Here is a 17,396-nt window from a genome sequence, read left to right as displayed (position 1 = left end):
GGGTATAATGGTAAATTTTATGTTACCAAAATTTAAAAAATCATCTTGAGTCATACACTGAAAAAAATCACTGAGAAGGTAAAATAAAACAAAACAAAAAAACACTTTTATTGAGCAACTATGTGCTAGGGCACAGCTAGGGCTATGCATTTTACAGTCATCTCATCTCATTCTCCCATTGAGTTATTTATTATTATTTTCACTGTACAGGTAAGAAAGCTGAGCTTAGGTAACTTGCCCAAGGTCACTCTGCTAGGAAATAGCAGAGCTAGGATTTGAACCTAGGTAAATCTGATTCCAAAGCCCAGGCCCTGTTCTTTATTCTAAGATGCCTGAAAACAAAAAATTCAGTAATAAAAAATATTTCCATTTGATACAGTATTTGAATATTTGAATTTGGATTATTGAGAAAATATGCACCATTACCTGCCAGCAGGCCGCTAACTAGAAAGGGAGGGTACAGTTCAAACTACCGCCACCAGAGGTCAGCAGACATAGGAGAAACTCAGGATGCTTCAAAGGGCAAACGGGCCTCCTCTGATGACTAATATCCATAGTCCACCTCCTATATTTATTAAGCTGCAGGGACTGTATAATGTGAAGGCAGAGCTCAGGGTGTGCAGTGTGAAAAGGCAGCACGGAGATGGAAGAAGTCTACACTTGTGCTGCAATAGGAGACAGGAGTCCAGCTGCACCAGACTCCTCCCTAGAGTAAGGCATTTCAATAATAGGTAATCATTTCCGTACCTATGAGCAGTTGGCTCCCTTGAGAATTAAGAGTCAGAGGGGACTGGTTCCGTTTTCCTAGCCTTCTGTCCCCCTGGTGGTTGCCTAGAAACCCTTTCTGGGAACGGTCTGGCTTAGACCAGGACTGAGGGTATAGGTATTAACTGTCTAATTCTGGAGCCTTTCTCCTGGGGAGCCTGCATGAAGGAAGGAGAGAGTAAAAGCGCCGGTAGTTGTGAAGGAGCAGCCGGAGGAATGACCAGGGCCAGAGGCAGATGGATAGCTGCCCATCCCTCCCTGGGACCTTCTTGGAGTCGGCAGGGCCCTGCCAGTGAGATGGAATGTTGTACTTAGTTACAGCTATTTTCCTGCTCCCAGATCAGTTAAGTCTGGAGGGTTGGAGGGCAGGTGGGGAGTTGAAAGTCAAATAGCTTCTTGTGTCTGGAGTGTTTCAGGAGACTACCTCCTCCAGAGGGGAGCAAAGTAAGGATGAGGCAGAAAGGCCGCCTCCTCGCCCAAAGACTTGGGTGACTACTCCTCTCAAAGACAGAAACATCCCAGCCAGGTTTATAGGGTGAGGTGGTGATAGAAGGGGTAATAATCTGAATGCTGAGGGATTAGGAAGGTCCTGAGAAAGGACCCCAGCATAGAAACAGTTTCCCTGGATTCCACATACACAAAGATCTTTCTTCATCAGGATCCTGATTCAAGTCTGCAGTGGCCCAATAAGTTACCTTTGACCCCCCTGTCTACAGAGCTAACGTGAGCTGTTTATTCATTCAACTCAGAAAATATTGTCTCAGCCTTTCTTTTTTTATTGAAGTAATCTCTACACCCAGCGTGGTGCTCAAATTCACGACCCTGAGATCAAAAGTCACACACTCTTCCAAGTGAACCAGCCAGGTGCCCCAAGGTCTCCGTCTTAAAATGGAATTTCAGTAGGTGCTGGGCCTACAAAGAGATGCGTGTTTCCTGTCCTCCAGGATCTCATAGTCCAGAAAGGCAGGAAGATATATCAACAAGTAACCAGAAAATTATGGGTCAGACCAAGGGGTATGAGCAAGGAGCTATATAAGCAGAAAGATCAAATAAGCTAATTCTGTACAGGGCATAGAAGAAAAGTACCTAGAGGGTTTCAAAGAGAAAGGGACAAATTGTCTTGAAGGTAAACACACTGAAAACAAGTAAAAGGAGGGTGACGATTATAGGCAAAGGGAGCATCAAAAATAAAGTGTGTGTTGGGGGCAGGGGGGAGTGAGCAGGAGAAAGGGGTATGAGATATGAAGCAGAAAATCACCCTAGAGACAGAGTGGGACCAGACTGGAAAGGTTTTTCAGGTCTATATCAAGGAGTCTAGACTTTTCCTGAAAGTAAAAGATTTTAGGGAGGGGTTTGGTGGCAATGTGGAAGATGGATGACTAGGGTTTGGGAAGACTAGAAGCAGAGAGATCAGTTATGAGACCTGAGCAGTAGCCATGGTGAGTACTAGGACAGTGGAAATAAAAAGGGAAAAAGTTGAGATACATTGTATTGGTAATATTGACAGGATTGGTAATAAAATGAATGTGGGTATTTGAAAGTGAGAATTAAAAAGATGATTCTGAGGTTTCAAGTATAAATGATCAAGGGGTAGTAACACTGTTAAGTGAGATGGGGGAACACAAAGGATCATTTCTCCTTCTTACATCTTGATTTTGAGTTATCTGCGGGACATCCAGATGAGAATGTCCCGTAAGCAGTCTGCCAGGTTGAGAGAAAAGGCAGGGCTTAAGATTTGGGATAGCTAAAGAGTGGATGCAACTTGTTTAAGGGGGTGAAAGGTAGAGTAAGGGAAAGGACACAAGACAGGGACACCAACATTTAAGGGACAGAGGAAGAAGTGGCTATGAAGGAGAACCAAGAGTGTCAGTCTCACACTCCAAGGGAATGAAGCTCTAAGATGTACATGGTTGCAAGAGGTCTAAGAGGCAAATGACTGAAAGACCACCGGAGCTGGCAACCAGATTGCAGATGTTCATAAGAAACAATTTCGTACATGATAGGTGCTGAACAAAGTGGCCTGAGGGGCTCACTAAAAGAAGACAAAAATTGTCAACTACTTTCACTAACTTTGGAAATGAAAAGAACTAGATCTGAAGCTTGAAGTGGAAGCAGAGGGACAGGGGGAGAGATTTTAACATGCTTATAGGAAGACGAAAGGGAACCCAGGAGAAACTGAAGATGAAAGGGGAAAATACTATCCAAATGAGGAAATGAGGTTAAGAGCACAGGTAGTAGGGCTGGCCTTGCAAAGGCCAACTTTCTCTCCCAAGAAAAGATAAGGAGGGGAGCCTGGGTGGCTCAGTCGTTAAGCATCTGCCTTCGGCTCAGATCAGGATCCCAGGGTCCTGGGATGGAGCCCGGCATCAGGCTCCCTGCTCAGCGGGAGGCCTGCTTCTCCCTCTCCCACTCCCTCTGTTTGTGTTCCCTCTTTTGCTGTCAAATAAATAAATAAAATCTTAAAAAAAAAAAAGAAAAGATAAGGAGGTAAACTAGCATTGGTGAGTATATGGCTGTTTGTAGGGAGAGGTGAGGGAAGTTTGAGGAAATTCATGCTTAAACGTTCTCTCCATGAAATAGGAAGTAAAGCATCTGTTAAAAAATGGGGTCAGGATTGGGAACCCTGCAAGTAATGATATCTCTCTCACTTACCAGACTATCAAGTATGTGGTGGCAGGACCGGTCTTATTTTTTATCCTCAACCTAGCTCAGTACCCGGGACATAGCAAGGGCCCAATAAATGTTTACTGAATGAATAGATGATATAGCTATTAAAGGCCCATTTAGGGCTACAAAACCAAAACCAAAAACAAAACAAAAACCCCAAAACACCCAACTCCCCCCCCAAAAATACCCTCCAATAAAGCCAAATGTTAAAATGTTATATTGCTAATGGCTAAATAAGGAAATCCAATGACTGAGTTTACCCATGGCTGAGTGATTGAAAAGCAAAGGGAGTCAAATGAGCAAAGTAATTGAGAATGCTGGTAGCCACTGTATAAACAAGTGACTAAGGATTCTTGGATAGGTAGGAAGGGAAGGGAAACCATAGGCTGATGGGAAATTGGAAAGACCGTCAGAATAACTTCAATTTCAGTTTCTGAAGGGACCATAATCCAGATTCAATCACGTTAGACACAGGCTGCTATTAACTGAATGTAAAATATGTTGGGACTAGATCTTAAGTTTCGAAATACCATTCTCCAATAAAAAGAACGAAGGCTCCTTGGAGAAATGGCTGATTCTAGGGCTGGGGCTGGGAAAATACAAGGTTAAGTCTGAAGCATCTTGTGTTTCGGAAAGTTCTTTAGAAAGTGCTCAAAAAAGGAAAAGGATGTAGATGTATCAAAGAGACACAGGAATCAACCTGAAAGAGCTCCCAATGCCCAGAGCTGGGACAATTTGAGCAATGAAAATAATGTAGAACTGGATTATAACCTAAGTATAAAATAAACATACATGAGTACATACTAATATAAATTAACAGAGTGAGAAGAGACAATTTCCTCACAGAATTCCAAATACTCTTATGTAGTTACTTCCATCAGGAAGGGAAACTTAAATTCCCACCAATTCCATTAAGGATCCGCTAGACTTACTGACTTGCTTCCCAAGAATAAGGAAACACAGTGGAGAAAGCTGGCAAGCACTACCTTAACTAGGGTGATGAAGGTTAGCATTGGTAATGTCACATGGCTCTCCTATACCCGAGAGGATGTAATGAGAAAGGCATTTCACACTGTTTCACCTGGGTGGTATTTCTTCCAAAAACCTGGAAGCTCAGTCTAATAATGAGGAAAACATCAGACAAATTCAGATTGCGGGATATTCCACAAGACACTTAGCCAATACTCCCAGACTGTCAAGGTCATGAAAAATAAGAAAAGACTAAGAAATTGTCACAGACCAGATGCGTCTGGGGAGACATATCAATGAAATGCAATGTACCATCCCAGAACGGAAGGAGGACATCAATGGAAAACCTGGTGAAACCCACAGAGCCTGGGGTTTAGCTAATGTAATGTACTAGCATCAGTTTCTGAGATTTGACAACACACCACAGTAGTATGTTAACAATGGAAAAAAACTGGGTAAGGAGTATATGGAATCTCTCTGCACTCTTTGTAGCTTTCCTTTAAATTTAAAAGTATTCCAAAATAAAAAGCTTATAAAATTTTTTTTTAAAAAGAGGTTGGGCCTGCCCCGTTCCTCTTGGTCCTCCACATTTCTATGTACTCGTGGCACACTGATCTGGTCATGAAACTGTTTGCCTGGGAGCTAAGTGTGGGGCACTGCACTGACTAACACGTATGGGAGCACCACCGTATACCTGGAAGACTTTGTTGGGTACAGTATATGAAGTTATAACCATATTTTCCCCATTCCCACCCTGTCAACACACCAGAGACATGGCTTTTTATTAAAAAAACTTTTTTTTAATTGGTTTACAAAGGAGCTACAGACTACATTGAAACTAATCTTTGTACAAAAAGGCCAAAAAAAAAAAAAAAAAAGCCCCAAAACACCCAGAGACAAAAGGTAGGGGGGAGAGACAAGAAAGGAAGATACAAAAGAGCAGGAAGAAACTGAAAGACAAGAGATTAGCATCATACATACACAAGATCAGGGGGAAAAAAGAGCAAGAACAGATGAGAGAGCATTTAAAAGTATTTCCCCACACGGCCCTGGTGATAATCGGATTGGAATCAACAACAAACACAGCATGAGAATATTAAGAGGTTTAAAAAGGCAACAGTGGTATGGAGACTGGTTATCGCCAGTGTTGAGAAAGAGAAATAAACTTGTTTTAGGCACCAGAGACTGGAGCACTGCCCTTCCCTCCCAGAGGATGACAGACTGGGTAACAGGAAGCAGGCCCTGGGGCAGCTGCCATTGGTGTGTGTAAAAAGGGTCTCCTCAGGTCAATCTCAGCATATTTCCCCCAGCTTCCCCCAAAGTCTTTGTGCCCTAGACTCCAGGTGAGGGCTACGGGATGCCACTGGGAGAAAAAGGTGAAGACCTGCCCTGTCCACACCGTTCAAGAGCAGTTGCTGGGAAAGTGGAGGGCTGGGTCGACAAAGCCCATTCCCCTGTGGAGAAGGCACAGTGTAATTCCTGAAGGTGAGCTAGAGGAAAACACACACCCCAGGAGAGGTATTAACAGAGTCCTCACTACCTGCAACCCCAGCTTAACCCCATTTATTATGCTTTTTTTTTTTTTTTTTTGATACTGAAGGGAGTTAAGGGATAGTTCACCACACCTCTTCTCACTTAAAAGGGACAAGGCAGGCTAGGGGCTGTTTGATAATAAGGAAAGAGGAAAACGGGACAATGTACTCATTTCTCTCAAATGAACGTGGTAGAGGAAATCTTTCTGGGTTTGGGGAAGTCAAACTGGAAAAGACGTAGGGGAGGAATGAAGCCAGGGACTCCCCTTTTTTACCCTTTCCCAGCCTTCACTCTTAAGGCAAGTGAGCCAAATTGGGAAGAGGGAGTAGGAATTTAAGCTTAAGGCTGCTTAATGTCCTCCTGGGGGCTGGTGTTTAGGGAAGGCAGACAAAGAAAAGAAACAGGTCAACCTCAAAGCTGGTCTGCTCATCCTCCTAGAAGAGGTCTGTACCCCAGGAGGAGAGCCAAGAGAGGCACCAGAGAGAACACAGGCTCCCAAACAAAAGTAATAACCTGCCCATGTTTTATCAGCAGTTTCAAAAGCAATGTTTTCCGGGATTGGAGGAGTGCCATATCCTCCTCCCTTTCCCCAAAACTACTGCTGCCACCTTTCATCCTTGCATATAAGTTACTGGCTCTCTTCTAAGGGAGATGAAACTCTGAGATTTCACATTTCTCTTCCCCACCCCAAGAGGCTACCCAGCTTTGAATAGGGGGAAGGAGAGCTATGCTAAGGGCCCCTCACTTGAGGAAGCTAGACTATCCGCATTTCCTTGGTACCGGGATCTCCAAAAATTGTTTGCTCTGATCCCAAGGTCCAAAAGGCATCAGGGTACTTACAATTGAATGAAAACTCTAAGCAAGTAGCACCAGGGCTCCCCCAAAGCGTAACAGGGGCCTGATTAACACCCCCCGAAGAACCCCTCAAAAAGTATATAAATTTATTGCGTCCTAGCAAAGATCTGCAGCTTCCAGTATTCACACAATGTGAAGATATTAACAATACAAAATATATTCTGAAAGTCAAACATCTGCAGTTCATAGTGCTTTCTCAGATTTGTTAAAAAAATACAATGCTTAGTTTCCTATATAGGATATACAAAAGCAAAAAATATATATATATATATGTATATAGTAGAAATAAATCAATCAGCCATAGTAATTTACAGCTTTTGTCTCTAACCCTCCCCCAATCATAATCTTTACCCCACACTTCAGTCTATACTTTCTGGGATCAAGGGTTCTATTTATTCTGAATCAGGCTGAGAAATACCCATTAAATGGCATTCTGCATAGCACCCACAAACAGGGTGCTAGCTGGGAGGTCCCTGAAGGAAGATGGGTGTGGGTTGTTACTGCCCTGGCTTATAAGAGAGACAGTCAAATGGTACACAGATGAATGTGAATGGGCAACCTGAAGGGACAAGGGAATGGGTGCTTTAATATTACCACTGCTCTGGGCATCCCCTGCCCCACAGGTTTGGTCATTTAAAAAATTTAAATAAAAAAAGCAACTCATGAAAAAAATTTTAGAATCAATACGCCTATCAATTACATTAATTTCTGCTGGCCAAAATGTTCAGGAAGAGGGATTTTCAGCAATGAGCTCATGACTCAAGCACTGCTGGCTCCCAAACTCCCTGTGGAAAACACTGAGCGGCTCACTGCTGCTGGAAGACAGGAGAGGAAGCTGCTTCAGTCTGGGGGCCAAACAAGATACTGCATTTGGAGCTTCCTTGGCAACAAGGAAAGAGGGCAAGTGGAGAGAACAGACTAGGAATTCACTTATAACAATGCTCATGAAGGGGGCTGAGGGTAAACCAGCATTTCATCCCAGAGAAAATCATCATCAAATAACCTTCTAAACATTTGTAGTCCTCAGCATCATTAAGCTAGTTTATATCAAATAATTTCATACTGGGGAAGATTCCATTTCTTGAAATGCTCTAGCAAAATACCACACACTCCGGTGAGTTATCCTGCCCCTTTCCTCCAAAAGATGCCTACGTACATGATTACAGACATAAAATAACAGGTTCTGAGTTCTGCCTTTCAGTGGGAATAAAGGGTGTGTGATAAGTGGCTGGGCATGGATGACTTTTACTTCAGTATTAACAGAATTTGATTTGGGGAAAGTTCCTCGCAATAGTTCCTGAGTGTATGAAGTCTGCAGGGGAAGGACCAAATGGAGTGAACTATTGTTTAGAATATCAACAGTTATTGTATTTCTGGTTAAACAACAACACAAAATTACCCAGACCCTAATTTGGATAGATTTGATATAAAATATATAGTAGAATCATAGCATCATCTATTTGTAGTCAAGGTAAAAAGATTTATGAAAGAAACTAGGACTCTGCTATAGATCTGGATGTTGGTTTCACTTTCAAACACAAAAATAGTTTTTTCTTCAAAAGTGCAGTCGAATATCCCCCATCATTAATTGTAACTAATTTAGCATAAGCAAAGAAATGACCTCAGGAACATACCCAGGTTTTAAGACAGATTTCTAGGTAATGGGCCTGAAAGGCATTTTTGAGCTGAATTTGATTTATTTTCCAACAATTTCAAATATAATTTCTCATTGTGTAGATATATACAGGCACAAACACACATACACACACAGTCATACACAAACACTTCATTTTCTATCAGATCAGGGCAATTTTTTATTGCAGGTCTCTTTTAGTATAGGCTAACAGAAAACCTATCCCCAACCTAACAGATTACACACATACACACAGTCATTTCCACACTTCCTCACAGTGAAAAGCTCTCTGACAAGATACCAGAAGGTCAAGAGAGACAATGTTTTAATGGCTGGGCCTTGAGGACAACTCTGGTTGCATTTAAATCTCAGTGCCAAATGCACTAAGAGTTCCCTGCCGCTATAATTTTTGGATCAGTCTCTTCAGGAATCAGGCCATGGAGAAAGCAGGATGGCGTCTCCCGATCTCTCCTATAAACCACAGTGGTAAGACAAGATTTCTTTTTGTTCTGGGCTATCATTCCCATGATCGTGTGCTTCCTTTTCCCTTAGGAACCACCCAAGGAAGAGTTAAGGGAAAAGATCAAGGAACCACTGCCTTGCCACTAGTACATGCTCTGGAGTTCTGCAGAATGGAAACTGGGAACAGATTCATTGGCTGATGCTCCTTAACAACATGAGAAAGAAACTACTGGGGATGTTCAAAAGAGGAAGTGCATTTCCTTTCAGAATGTGACCCCAGAAACCCATACACCAAAGCTTAGAGCTACTTTGGAAGACACTGTACAAAAGTCCAAATACTCCACTAACTCCTGAACTGGACTACTATGAGTCACTTCCGCTTCTGGGCACATCATTTTCCTATTGAAAGCCCCTACCTATTACTTGACCACTTTTTGACAGTTTATACAAACTCATCCCAGATTATAACCTTTAAAGGGTCTCTTGTACAATTCCATAGAAAGACTCTTGATGCTTAAAGCAGCTAGTGACGAGAGGTGCCTTGGACTCTCCAGCGCCAAGACGGTGCCTGCGTCAGTAGTATTTTGAACACTCTCTCCACAGCTACCTCAAGCATCAGCCTGGGCTTCAAGGCTCTCCATTCTGCTGCTGGGACCAAGGACCTTAAAAGACTGACAGAAGTGCCTCATCCAAGGATCATTACCAAAACCAAAACATGAAGTGATCAGGTGAGAGAAAGGGAGACAGAAAGGTTGAGTCAAGAAAGGAGTGCAAGAAGCTGATCCCAAATAAAAAGACAAAATTAAGAAAGGAAAAACATTATGTATGTATATATAAACTAAAAGCAGAGCAGATGAATGCTTAATCTGGTGGGAAGCCAAGACAACATCTATAGAAAAGCTTGATGTGTCACAACAAGGCTCAGCCATAGGGAAATAAGGCAATATAAAAAAATGACCAAGGTATTTTGGTCACAGAATGGTCTCCTTCCTCCTCCCAGCCAACCCCTGCAAATGCATCTCTATATATCTTTTATATATATATATATATTTATATATATATAATATAGAATCTGTTTTTTTGTTAAAAAGTATTTCAATGATCATATATATTTATCAAGGCATGATGGCTTTAGGAAAGGGGGGATCCATCATGGGGAAGCTGAGAAGGGAAACGCAGGAAGGGGAGGCTGGGATAAGAAGTGTAAGAAACTGTTTGGGGTCAAACAAATGCTCATCAAAGGGTGGCACCAACAGAATTTTCACTAATGTTTCCCACTTCAAGGAGGTACTGATGATATAGGTGGGTGCCAAGACCCCATCTCTTCTCTTGTATCCCTCCCCCAATTCTTCCCACCACCATGCATTTTAATGCCTCATGGCTCTCTCTCCCACATGTCTCTTGGACCCATGCTACCTTGCATCCCAGGGTTGATGGGTATGGCCCATATGTCTCTGGCCCCGGGTGCCTGATCTCAGAAGCCATTGCCACTGATATTAATGGACTGCAGATCCGCCACCTGCATGACGTTGATGCCACTGTTGGCAAGACGGGCAATACCCTCTGGACAGATGGCCTCCATGGCTACCATATTGGTGGTAATAAGGGCTGAAGGGGTGGCAGTGCCGCTGCCTTCTGAACCTGCCCCACTGTCCAGGGGCAAAGTGCCCACACTCAGGGATACACCTGGGCCTCCCTTCTTATTCTGGTGGGTCTTGATATGCTTTGACAGGTGGTCACTCCTCATGAAGCGCTTGGGACACTCAGGGCAGGCAAATTTCTTCTCACCTTAGTAAAAGAAGAGAACGAAGATAAGATACAGACATCTTAGAAAGTAGGGTTACCTTGTCCAATTCATTGTTTTCAAACTATATTAGAATATTAGGCACTCTTAGAAGGTGATAAAAACAAGAAAAATCTGTTGAGTATCTTTTTCTTTGAAGGGGGGAGAAAAATAGGTAAAGCTCAAGGAGTACTCAGAAAGGAAGGACTATAGCAGAAAAGTAAGGCAGGACTGAGACTAAGAAGAATAATGGGCCACGGTCCTCCTTTAAAATCCCACTGAAGGGGCGCCTGGGTGGCTCAGTTGGTTAAGCAACTGCCTTCAGCTCAGGTCATGATCCTGGAGTCCCAGGATCGAGTCCCACATCGGGCTCCCTGCTTAGCAGGGAGTCTGCTTCTCCCTCTGACCCTCCCTGCTCTCATGCTCTGTCTCTCTCTCTGCCATTCTCTCTCTCAAATAAATTAAAAAAAAATCTTCTTAAAAAAATAAATAAATAAAATAAAATAAAATCCCACTGAAAACCTAGCTCCTTCCTTCTGAAAGGTTTTCCAGATTAACTACAATTCCATTTATATTCTATACATTCACTTTCAAACTTAAGTTGCTCAGAAATTTAATTATTTCACAGATATATTTTGTGTCTTTCTTCTATTCTATTACTGTTTCTCTCTTCCCCAGGCTGCTCCTCACCTGTATGTGTGCGTTTGTGTCTCTGTAGCTCATCCGAACGTGTAAAGCGTTTCCCACAGTATGACCAGGTACACATGAATGGCCTCTCGCCTGTATGCCAGCGCAAGTGTGCCCGTAGGTGTGAGGTCTTGCCATATACTTTGCCACAACCTTGGATGTGGCAAATGTGCTGTTTCTTTTTGCCAGGGTCCCCAGAGCCCCTGAAAATAAGAACACAACTATTCATCATGCATTCTAGAGACAAAAATTAAAGAACCTCAGTGTCAGCAGTTATTACCTGACCCACTCAAAACTAACCCAAATTTTTATTTTAAAAAAAGGCTTCTCTTGGAGCACCTGGCTGGCTCAGTCAGTAGTGCATGCAACTCTTGATCCTGGGGTCGTGAGTTCAGGCCTCATATTGGGGGTAGAGTTTACTTAAAAAAAAAAAGAAGAAGAAGAAGTAGTAGTAAAGACTTCTCTTTAGTATCAAAAGATAAATCTTTAGGGGTGCCTGGGTGGCTCAGTCAGTTAAGCATCTGACTCTTGATTTACGTTCTGGTCATGATCTTGGGGTTGTGAGATCAAATCCCACATTGGGCTCTGCACTGAGCATGGCGTCTGCTTGAAATTCTCCCTCTCCCTCTGCCCCTACCCCCGCTCACACTCTAAATAAGTAAATAAAACTAAATAAAAAGATAAATCTTTAGTTGATTCTGATTCTTAATATCCTAAATTCAAGTTTTAAGTTCCCTCTCTACTGGGTATTTACTCTTTCTTGTTTTTCTATTCCTTAATCATTTTTTTATTTTTAAAGATTTTATTTATTGGCGCCTGGGTGGCTCAGATGGTTAAGCGTCTGCATTCGGCTCAGGTCATGATCCCAGGATCCTGGGATCGAGCCCCACATCGGGCTCCTGACTCGGCAGGGAGTCTGCTTCTTCCTCTCCCTCTGCCTCTCCCACTGCTCATGCTCTCTCTCTATCTCTGTGTCTCGAATGAATAAAAATCTTTAAAAAATAAATAAAGATTTTATTTATTTATTTGAGAGAATGAGAGACAGAGAGAGCACATGAGAGGGGGTAGGGTCAGAGGGAGAAGCAGGCTCTCCGCTGAGCAGGGAGCCCAATGTGGGACTCGATCCTGGGACTTCAGGATCATGACCCGAGCTGAAGGCAGCCGCTTAACCAACTGAGCCACCCAGGCGCCCTTCCTTAATCATTCTGATGTTTGATGTGTGAAGAGATAATTGCTCTCACGATCACTTGTGAAGTCTGTGAGGAATTTTCTTGTATTTATCACAAATTTTAAATCACAATACAAGCATTTTCCATGGGGAATGTGAATATGGTGCTACTTTTGGCTGGGAACTTACTTACGGAGCAAAAGGTCTCTCCATTTAAACACCTGTGGAGAACTTTAAAGAAAACGTAATAGTTTACAATTATGAACTTATTTCCTAAAATAAAGGTCAAGAGCCAAATGATGAAGGGCGCCTGGGTGGCTCAGTTCGTTAAGCGACTGCCTTCGGCTCAGGTCATGATCCCAGGGTCCTGGGATCGAGCCCCGCATCAGGCTCCCTGCTCCACGGGAAGCCTGCTTCTCCCTCTCCCACTTCCCCTGCTTGTGTTCCCTCTCAGGCTGTCTCTCTCTCTCTGTCAATTAAATAAATAAATAAAATCTTAAAAAAAAAAAAAAAAAGAGCCAAATGGTGAAGATTACATTATCAGGGACTTCAGAGTAGAGGAAGATGGGCTGGATAAAAGTTAAAACAGGGGAATAAAAACCCTAACTAATTCAAGGTATATATATAAAAAAAAAAAGTGTATATATATATATATATATATATATATATATATATATATATATATATATTCCCTATATGAAGCAGTTTCTAAGCTCCTCTGAGGCATCAGTTCTGAAATGTTTTTGCCAAACCAATTTGTTCCATGTGTAATCCATTAGTGGGCACTGGGGAGATTTCCAAGAGGGACTTTTCTTGGGTTTTAACAGCAGAGGGGGGCGCCTGGGTGGCTCAGTTGGTTAAGCGACTGCCTTCGGCTCAGGTCATGATCCTGGAGTCCCAGGATCGAGTCCCGCATCGGGCTCCCTGCTCAGCGGGGAGTCTGCTTCTCCCTCTGACCCTCCCCCTCTCATGTGCTCTCTCTCTCTCTCAAATAAATAAATAAAATCTTTAAAAAAAAAAAAAAAAAAAAACAGCAGAGGGAAAAAAAACTGTAATGGAAATGAAATCACAAATAGGTGGAAATCAGAGAGTTACCTCTGAAAATTTAAATCCACTTTAAGTTTGTTTGTTTTTTTTTTAAAGACCCTATCTATTTATTTGACAGAGGGAGATAGCGAGAGAGGGAACACGCGCAGGGGGAGTGGGAGAGGGAGAAGCAGGCTTCCCGCAGAGCAGGGAGCCCGATGCGGGGCTCGATCCCAGGACCCTGGGATCATGACCTGAGCCGAAGGCAGACGCTTAACGACTGAGCCACCCAGGCGCCCCAAGTTGTTTTTTGTTTTTAAATATTTTATTTATTTGACAGAGAGAGACACAGTTAGAGAGGGAACACAAGCAGGGGGAGAGGGAGAAGCAGGCTTCCCACAGAGCAGGGAGCCTGACACAGGGCTCGATCCCAGGACCCTGGGATCACGACCCGAGCCGAAGGCAGGCGCTTAACGACTGAGCCACCCAGGTGCCCCAAGTTTTGTTAGAGGGAAACTCTATTGTACTCAAGCTTTTTTTTCTTTTTTTTTAAAGATTTTATTATTTTTAAGTAATCTCTACACCCAACACGAGGCTCGGACTTACAACCCCATGATCGGGAGTCACACACTCCACTGACTGAGCCAGTCAGGTACCCCTCAGTGCTTCTGATTCAGATTTTTCCTGTAACGTAGGGTTAACCTATAAAGAACTCAAATTATATTTAGTTTTGTTGCTTTTCTTATTTTTGTATCTTTGTACTTATTTTTGTTGGGACAAAACTTTAACAGATTTTTTCCAAAGGCATTAAAAAAATCTGTATGACTTTCTATTCTCTTCCAAAAGCAGTGAGTTGAAGAAAAAGAACATAACTTGGAACTCTCCAGAGATAATACTGAATAAAACTGAATATTCCACTAATAAGAAAAATTTGCCAGAACTTTGTTCTGTAGGACACATTAAATTCCAGGATGGAAGAATTTTCTATCTGGAGTAAGCATTTCTGTCTATTTTGAGGGAAAATAAGACTCTATAAACCCTTAGGATTCGCACACAGCCACTGTAAAAAATCATTACAGTAGGTATGTTTCTTTTTCTTTGCAAGACTATTTTATAAGCAACCTTGTTAAAATCATTTCAAAACAGACATATGGTAACAATCATTTGACCAGTTGGCTCCATGTGATTACCTTATCTCTGGAGAAGGCAGGCACCTATTAAGGCCCAAGGTCTTAGAGTAGATGAAAGGATCAGAGCTGGAACCAAAATCCTATAATATAACCCAATCAAATGTATTGTACTATCTCTGGTCCCTTTGCAACACTGCCAAGTCTTAAATGTTAAAAAATTAACCCTCTTCTGCTTACCTCCAAATCCATTAATTTTTCTCCTTTATACTCTTAAGAGACTGGCTTGGCTGGGTCAACTTACCTTCCTTCACTGTCTTTACAGTAGGGGCAGGTGCATGCTTCCCGCCGGGTCCTCCGACCAGCTTGGGGCTGGGGATCTGGGCTGTTTTCCCCTTCTTCTCCACCTGCTGTGTCATCATGTATTCCGTCGCCACCAGCTCCATGGAGGCCAAGCTGGGCTCCATGATCACCTTAAATTAAAAGAGAGTAAAGGGTCAAGGTGGGAAGTAGAGGAGATTGTCAAGCTGTGGTCATTTCAGTGACACTTTACGTTTATAGCACCATTTCTTCACAGTTTTGAAGCCATATTTACTGATACTGCCGTCCATTCTTGAAATCTCAAGAATCAATTTGTATTTGAAAATACAAAGAGCTAGTAAATATATAAAAACATGGTCAGTCTCATTTAAATTTTATTTTTTTTGAGGGGGGGAAGGGGCAGAGGGAGCAAGAGAATCTTTTTTTTTTTTTTTTTTTAAAGATTTTATTTATTTATTTGACAGAGAGAGACACAGTGAGAGAGGGAACACAAGCAGGAGGAGTGGGAGAGGGAGAAGCAGGCCTCCCGCTGAGCAGGGAGCCCGATCGGGGCTCGATCCCAGGACTCTGGGACCATGACCTGAGCCGAAGGCAGACGCTTAACGACTAAGCCATCCAGGCGCCCCGGGAGCAAGAGAATCTTAAGCAGGCTCCACACCCAGCGCAGAGCCCAATACAGAGCTCAATCTCACAATCCTGAAATCATGCTATGAGCCAAAATCAAGAGTCAGAAGCTTAACTAAGCTACCTGGACGCCTTTTTTTTTTTTTAAGATTTTCTTTTTAAGTAATCTCTATACCCAGTGTGGGGCTCAAACTTATAACCCTGAGATCAAGAGTCACATGCTCTACCGACTGAGCCAGCCAGGTACCCCATTCTCATTTAATTTTTCAAATGCAACTCTAGGGCGCCTGGGTGGCTCAGTTGGTTAAGCGACTGCCTTCAGCTCAGGTCATGATCCTAGAGTCCCAGGATCGAGTCCCGCATCGGGCTCCCTGCTCAGCAGGGAGTCTGCTTCTCCCTCTGACCCTCCCCCCTCTCGTGCTCTCTCTCCCATTCTCTCTCTCAAATAAATAAATAAAATCTTTAAAAAAAAAAAAAAATTCAAATGCAACTCTAGGGGCACCTGGGTGGCTCAGTCAGGCATCTGCCTTTGAATGATCCCGGGGTCCTCGGATAGAGCCCCACATCAGGCTCCCTGCTCAGCGGGGAGTCCGCTTCTCCATCTCCCTCTGCCTGCCACTCCCCCTCTGCTTGTGTGCATGCTCTCTCTTAAATAAATAAATAAAATCTTTAAAAAATAGAAATAAAATAAAATTCTACTCCAGGTGGACTTTCGTAATTTTTCACCTAGCAGATCACAAAAAGTTAAAACAAACAAAAAAACACAAGAAGTCTAAACTCTAATAATGCATAGCATTAGCAAGGACATGGGGAAAGAGGCTTTTCTTTTCTTTTTTAAGATTTCACTTATTTGACAGAGAGAGACACAGCGAGAGAAGGAACACAAGCAGGGGGAGTGGGAGAGGGAGAAGCAGGGTCCGTGGAGCAGGGAGCATGATGCAGGGCTTGATCCCAGCACCCTGGGATCATGACCTGAGCCGAAGGCAGACGCTTAATGACTGAGCCACCCAGGTGCCCCTGAAATAGGCATTTTTTAAAAAAATATTTGATTCATTCATTTGTCAGAGAGAGCGAGCATATAAGCAGGGGAGCGGCAGGCAGAGGGAGAAGCAGGCTCCTCGCTGAGCAAGGAGCCTGATGTGGGACTCAATCCCAGGGCCCCGGGATCATGACCTGAGCCAAAGGCAGATGCTTAACCGACTGAGCCACCCAGGTGTCCCAGGAAATAGGCATTTTTATATATAGGTGGTGATAAATCAATACCACATTTTGAAGTCCAATTTGGCAATATTATTAAAAATTTAGGGGCTACTGGATGGCTCAGTTGGTGGAGCATGTGACTCTTGATCTCCAGGTCGTGATTCAAGTCCCATGTTGGGCACAGAGCTTACTTAAAAAAAATTAAATTACATTTAGAAAAAATTTAAATGTGTACCTTCAAAGTAATTCCACTTTTTTTTTTTTCAAGATTTTATTTATTTATTTGACAGAGAGAGACACAGCAAGAGAGGGAACACAAGCAGGGGGAGTGGGAGAGGGAGAAGCAGGCTTCCCGCCGAGCAGGGAGCCCAATGCGGGGCTCGATCCCAAGACCCTGGGATCATGACCTGAGCCGAAGGCAGATGCTTAACGACTGAGCCACCCAGGGGCCCCAAAGTAATTCCACTTTGAATCAGCAATGTCCTATGGATATTCTCATGAGTATACAAAAATATGTGACAATAATATTTTCTATAGCTTTATAACAACAAAGAACTAGAAACCATCAAATGGTAC

The 17,396-nt window shown here is 42.9% G+C and overlaps 1 protein-coding gene across 1 annotated transcript in view; it reads right to left on the bottom strand.

Annotated features, from left to right (window-relative positions):
- Positions 1–79: 79 nt before the first annotated feature.
- Positions 80–17,396, bottom strand: part of SP1 (Sp1 transcription factor) — a 55,947-nt gene continuing 38,630 nt past the window's right edge. Inside the window, exons 4-6 of the mRNA XM_036124112.2 lie at positions 14,980–15,148; positions 11,358–11,557; positions 80–10,672 (exon numbers count right to left, since the gene is read on the bottom strand). Of these exons, the coding sequence (XP_035980005.1) occupies positions 10,359–10,672; positions 11,358–11,557; positions 14,980–15,148 (683 nt within the window). The 3' untranslated portion in view covers positions 80–10,358. The remainder of the gene's footprint in view (positions 10,673–11,357; positions 11,558–14,979; positions 15,149–17,396) is intronic.

The sequence above is a fragment of the Halichoerus grypus genome, chromosome 6, assembly GCF_964656455.1.
Source record: "Halichoerus grypus chromosome 6, mHalGry1.hap1.1, whole genome shotgun sequence".
Taxonomy (NCBI): Eukaryota; Metazoa; Chordata; class Mammalia; order Carnivora; family Phocidae; genus Halichoerus; species Halichoerus grypus.
Note: the sequence above shows the minus strand (reverse complement) of the source record. Positions and strands in the feature narration are given on the sequence as shown.